Source organism: Austrofundulus limnaeus, unplaced genomic scaffold (assembly GCF_001266775.1).
Source record: "Austrofundulus limnaeus strain Quisiro unplaced genomic scaffold, Austrofundulus_limnaeus-1.0 Scaffold639, whole genome shotgun sequence".
Taxonomy (NCBI): domain Eukaryota; kingdom Metazoa; phylum Chordata; class Actinopteri; order Cyprinodontiformes; family Rivulidae; genus Austrofundulus; species Austrofundulus limnaeus.
This window is the reverse complement of record NW_013953041.1, coordinates 212722-219287: the sequence shown is the minus strand read 5'-3', so window position 1 is coordinate 219287 and position 6566 is coordinate 212722. Positions and strand designations below refer to the sequence as shown.

Sequence of the window (6566 nt, the reverse complement as noted above, 5' to 3'; positions counted from 1 at the left end):
GCCCAGCCACCCTGCAGAGGAAACTCATTTCAGCTGCTTGTATCYGYSATCTYMTTYTTTCAGTCACTACCCAAAGCTCCTGACCATAGATGAGGGTAGGAACATAGACCGACTGGTAAACTGAGAGCTTCGCCTTCTGGCTCAGCTCTCTCTTCACCACAACAGACCGGTACAACACCCACATCACTGCAGACACAGCACCAATCCACCTGTCGATCTCCTGCTCCATTCTTCCCTCATTCATGAACAAGACCCTGAGATACTTATACTCCTCCACTTGGGGCAGGACCTCCTCCCTGACCTGGAGAAGGCATCCTACCATTTTCTGGCTCAAGGCCATGGTCTCAGATTTGGAGGAACTGATCCTCATCCCGGCCGCTTCACACTCGGCTGTGAACCGCTCCAGTGAGAGCTGGAGATCAGGATCTGATGAAGCCAACAGGACCACATCATCCACAAAAAGCAGAGATGTGATCCTTAGGTCACCAAAAAAGGACTCCCTCAACACCTTGGCTGCTCCTAGAAATTCTGTCCATAAAAGTTATGAACAGAATCAGTGACAAAGGGCAACCTTGGTGGAGTCCTACTCTCACTGGAAATGAGTCCGACTTACTACCAGCAATGTGGACCAAGCTCTGGCACCGGTCCTACAGGGATCTAACAGCCCATATCTATGGGCCTGGCCTGTTACCCCATACTACCGAAGTACCCCCCACACGAGTACCTGAGGGACATGGTTGAACGCCTTCTCCAAGTCCACAAAACACATGTACACTGGTTGAACTCCCATGCACCCTCTAGGACCCTGCTGAGGGTATAGAGCTGGTCCAAGACCAGGACCAAAACCACACTGCTCTTCCTGAATCCGAGATTTAACTATCTGATGGACCCTCCTCTCCAGAACCCCTGAATAGACCTTACCAGGGAGGCTCAGAAGTGTGATCCCCCTATAGTTGGAACACACTCTGCAGTCCCCCTTTTTAAATAGGAGGACCTCCACCCCAGCCTGCCAATCCAGAGGAACTGCCCCCGATGTCCACGCAATATTGTAGAGTCTCATCAACAAACACAACCCCAATACATTCAGAGCCTTAAGGAACTCTGGGTGAATCTCATCCACCCCTGGCGCCCTGCCACCGAGGAGCTTTTTAACCAACTCAGTGACCTCAGCACCAGAGATTGGAGAGTCCGACCCAGGATCCTCAGGCTCTGCTTCCTCATGGGAAGATGTGTTGTTAGGATTGGGGAGGTCTTCAAATTATTCTGCCCACGGACTCACAACGTCCCTAATTGAGATCAGCTGTGCACCATCCCCACCATAAATAGTGTTGGTGGTGAACTGCATCCCCCCACAAGATGCTGGATGGAGGACCAGAATTGCCTCGAAACCATACGGAAGTCTTTTTCCATGAATGTCTATAAGCATTTTTATCTAAACTGAAACAATCACACCATTTGAGACAGGCTGGGAGTTGGACTCCAGGGCTGCCCATTGTCACAATTCTGTTCATAACTTTTATTGACAGAATTTCTCGATGGATAAACTGTAAATAAAAATACAAACCAGTAGCTTTACCTCCGGCTTTCAGTTTTGCTTGTAGAAGGCTGATTTCTTTCTTTAGTTGGATGGTTTCATCCATGTAGGCTTGTGTGAGTGATTCTGTTGTGTAGCTGTGCTGCTCATCTGTGCTCTGTCTCATTTTCTCCACATATTGGATCATTTTAGATGTTTCCTTCTTGTCTTTGACATTAAGAACAAAATATCTTCCTCCACAGCTCTGACAGAGCTCCTGGATGTTCTTGTCTCTTCTTATAAAGTTAAGGACTGCTGGAGCTGCAGGATCTGAGTCCACAGTGAACAGAATCATGATGAAGTTTTTGACTCGAGGGCTGAATGCGTCCTGGATGGTTTGTAACTCTCCCTTGTCTTCATCAGTGAGGGGAGCCACAGGTAGGACCAGGATGAAGGCATGGACCCCCTCAGGATCACAGAGGGAGACACACCTGAGGGTTTCCTCCATCACTTCCTCAGGTGGTTTGTCGTACAGAGGAGGCATCTGTAGCACAGAAACCTGATGTCCACACACCTCTGCCTCATGTTTAACCCACTCTGATGGGCTGGAGGCTGGAGGAAGATCTGTCTGATCTAATATAGCTTCAGCTGCTGAAGTCTTCCTTTTTCTGTCCCCAACCAGGACCAGGTTTAAAGCTGGTCTCATCTGGTCAGACTTTGGTTCTGCTGACTGATCTTTGATGGTCAAGACGGCACCTCTGGTTTTTGTCACAATACCCTCGATCTTTTCCATCAACCCTCTGTGGTCATTTCCAAATGTGTTGTATTGTCTTCCCTCACATTCTGTGATGAGTGAATTCACAGAGAAACTTGTGTGTTTTCCTTCTTGTGTCATGATGACCATTGAGTGCTTGAAAGCCTTTTTACCAAACAGACTCAGTGTGGACCTCAGTGTGTGTCTGTCCTTCTCTGTGAAGTCTGAGGGCTTCACTAACAGCAGCAGAACATTTGGTCCAGAAGGACAAAGACTTATGCACTTTTTCAGCTCTTCTCTCATGACTCTTGGAGACGGACTTTCTGGAGCTTCCACTACATATAAGAATTTTCCATTCCATAGACCCTCTTTGACCGGTTCGCCTGAACCTGAAAACTTGGAATTTTTTGTTGTGATAAAGTTGCTGAGTTGTGTCTTCATGAGTTGACTTTTTCCTAAAATCATGATGCAGTAACGTCCTGTAAGGTAACAAACACAAAATAAAGATTAGACCTGAAAACATAAAGCACAGCAATGCTCGACTGCAGCTGAGCTGAAGACTGAAAAGCTGCATGAACCAGAACTAAAGAGGAGTTGGGAGATGTGTGGCAAAATCAGAGACTGAAAGCTGACTCAGGGGCGGAGCCAGAGGGGTGGACAGAGTGACAAGTGGCACACCTGACAGCTGTGACAGGTGACAGGTCACCGCAGGTGGCACCCCTAAATGATTGGCAAATGGAGTGAGGATTACATGAGGCAATAAAAGAAAGGCAATTAGAGCAAAACAAGAGTAAATATCTGTCAAACAGTTGTATCATCTGGTGTTGCGGGAACCCATCAGCGTGTGAGGAAAAAAATTTAAACTTTTACAAACCACTGAATTAATATAAAGCAAAATTTGGGTGTAATAATTCTGGAAATAAGAACCAGTTAATGAAAATTAGGTGAAATCTATAGGTGAGTCTATAGTGGGGCTGGGCGATTTTTTTGATCATGATTATTGAACAAGAAAAAATTCAGGTTGATCACGGTGATCAGCTGTGAGCCTCTTTACTCAATCAAACATGGCGAAAATGTGCATGACAACAACCAATCAGAATCCACCTTCTCCTGCTCCACTTCCATTTATAAGTTGCTAAATAAACACGGATGGAATCACAGAATAGACCAAACAAAATGTAATCCAGTATAAAACTGTACGGGATCAACCTTACCCTCTTACAAAAAGGTTATAAGGAAATACTGTATTATTTAGCAAGGATCTCTTTTATTTTCGGTAAACATTCTTTCAGTGCAAAGTGAATGCACACACAATAAGTTACGTGTCAGTGAATTTTGATTTGATCCATAAATAAATGTGATCGTTTATTTAAAAAATCAGACAAAATCACTAAAGTACACTTTATTGTGAGCAATCAGTTTCCTATAAAAGTTTTAGGACCAACAATAACAAGCGCTTTGAGCTTCTTAATTGTTAACCACAGGCACTTAAATAGAACACAAACATCAAGCTTTGGATGTTCAATACCAGACATTTGAGGCAAATAACTTGAGGTTGGCAAGAACAGTTTTAAGAAAAGGAGGAAGTAAGATGTTAGCTTTCCTACTTCTTAGATAATATGGGTTTAACCAGAGAGGCAAGGCATTCTGTACTCAGTGTTGGCCAGACAGCGATACTCATAACAGCCAGCTTTACCTTTAAAGATGAGGTCAATCACCTGTCCAGGTATTTGGGTCTCTCGTAGAAAATCCATTTAGGACCGTCCACTGAGCTGGACCCTTAGGCTTGTTTGCCAGTACTCGCGTGCATCCGCGTCAAGCCGTAGAAAGAAAGTGAAGCCAAACACTGGATCCCGACTTCAAAATAAAAGTTCTGACAACCAAGTTGGATAGACCAGGCGTTGCTTATATCCAGGCTGTGTTTTCCCCATTGGCTTTGAGGGGCTAAACCGACACAGCTTCAGCTCTTGATTCCCCAGGGAGAATCTAGCTGAGAGAAGACTGTCGTCTCCACAGACAGGCGTTCCATCACTTTCTGTCATCTGGACAGAAACTTAGTTTCTAAAGACCTAAGAGAACCGAGTTCCACCTTCAGAGGTTAGATTAGACAAGAAGTTATCAAGGAAAGTGTTAGTTCAGAGACTTGCCATCGCCTCCTGAAACTAAACAAAGATTACTGCTTCTGTGTAGTTCAGAAAAAAAACATATCATGACCTATTTATTTAATATCTGATAAGAACTTCTTTAAAAACATAACTAAAAGAATGAATTGCTTCAAATTCAAAACCTTTGCAAATATGATTCAGACAAGTAAAACATTGATATTTCATCAACTTTTAAACCAAAAGATTAGTTTAGTTGAATAAGATTTTTGCACAGAAAATCCATACTTTGCTGAAATCATACTGAGGGAGAAAAGAGATCTGTCCTCTTTCACTCATGTAACTTTGATAAACATTCTCTGATCATCAAATGCGTAATAACTTTCAGTTAAAAAGACAGTAAATCAAATTAGATGAAGATTCTTCTGTCTATTATCTGACTAAGGAAAAGAGAATATCTCTTTGGGAAGTTAAGGTGACCTGAGGTGGCCTAAATTCAGTTCTAAGTGGAACAGAGTTTTTGTCCCTTTAAAGGCCCATCAGAGGACTGAGGTCCAAGACAGTTTCCTTGATTATTTCACTCAAGATGACCCCTACAAAACACTGAATCTCACAGAATTTGCTTATTTGGGAGAGTGTCTGAATAATTTTGTTCTCAGCCACTCACTGTACCTGCTGTTGCCTGCTAACAGGCACACAAGGTGAGCTGCCCTCCCCACAGAGAGAGAGAGAGAGAGAGAGAGAGAGAGAGAGAGAGAGAGAGAGAGAGAGAGAAAGAGAGAAAGAGAGAGAGAGAGAGAGGTTTGCGGTTTTAAAATTCCTTTTATATTACACTCCTTATGTCAGACAATAAAAAAACAATCATAAATACAAACCCAAAAAAGGAAAAACTAAGGATGCCTCATCCAATGTACACAAAACATCATGAATACCCCACTTACATATAAACCCATCAATGTTCTGTGTTAACTAAAAAACTCAAACTCCACATGAATTCGAGCGATTATCAGTCTCTGAAATAAAACACCAGCATCATCCGTTTGATGACCGTTCTTTTTGTTTCTCCTCGATAACCATATTGCCAGTTTCGCAGTCCCAGAAATAAAATTCAAAAGAACGTGAATAGATTTCTTTCTTGCACAGTACCGTGGACCATAAATAAAAACACAGTTAGAAAACTGTTCACCAAACCCACAAAACAAACGATGTAGAAGAACAAAAAGAGGCTTCAATCTTGAACATTCAACAAATAAATGAGATAATGTTTCATCTTGAGAGCAATAACAACAAGGAACTCTAATGGCAGGATTAAGGTGTGCCAGATACCTGTTTGTAGCTATGGCCCTATGCACAATCCTCCACTGGAGGTCACCCACCCATTTCTCAATGGGGGGTTTGTACAGGGACCGCCAACAGCCTCTTGGGGTAGAGCTGGAGTCAAAAACTCAAGCCACTTTGATACCCTCACTTCTGCCAGAGAGCGTAGACTCAGCACCTTCACACAGACATGGTACAAAACTTTCTTCTTCAGGCCTTCAAAACAACCCAAAGGTGTGTCTTGGAGAGACAACAACAATTCTGGTTCATCCTGCCACTGATCCACTGCAGRAGAGACGATCAGGGAAGGAAACATGTACTCATATTCATCATCCCATTGGTCAGACAGAGTACTGTTAACAGCAAACGCTCTGATGGAAACTGGCAGAGATGCACAAGTTTCTTCTTTAATCCTTAATACGAGTCTGTTGGACCGTACCTGTAGACTCTCCGTCAGACTGTCTACAGACGGTTTCATCAGATGACCCAGCTTGACACAGCCTGCTTCCCTCATCTTAGATCTTAGCGTGCCAGATGAGAGAAGGTGTGACGAGAGGAAACTGTTCTCAAACAGAGGCTTCTCAAAAACCCACATTGCAGATGTTGACTCAGTCTCTCTCTCAAAGGTGAGGATCTTCCAAGCGTTTAGCACAGACTGGTAGAACGGGATAAGACCAGACAAATCCATAGATCCTTTTCTCAGCAGAAAGAGATTTTTATCAAATCCCATACAACCTGCTTTCCTCAGCAGAAGACGTGCCGTATCCAGCCATGGCAGTCCAACCCCATATACAGTGGTTTGCAAAAGTATTCATACCCCTTGAACTTTTCCATATTTTGTCACATTACAACCACAAACATAAATATATTTCACTGGAAT

At 43.3% G+C, this 6566-nt stretch overlaps 1 protein-coding gene across 1 annotated transcript in view; it reads right to left on the bottom strand.

Moving 5' to 3' along the window:
- LOC106531473 (uncharacterized) overlaps positions 1-6566 on the bottom strand; it is a gene marked incomplete in the record, with an annotated part of 111337 nt that overhangs the window by 2570 nt on the left and 102201 nt on the right. Inside the window, 1 exon segment of the mRNA XM_014027349.1 lies at positions 1565-2742. Coding sequence (XP_013882803.1) covers positions 1565-2742 — 1178 coding nt within the window.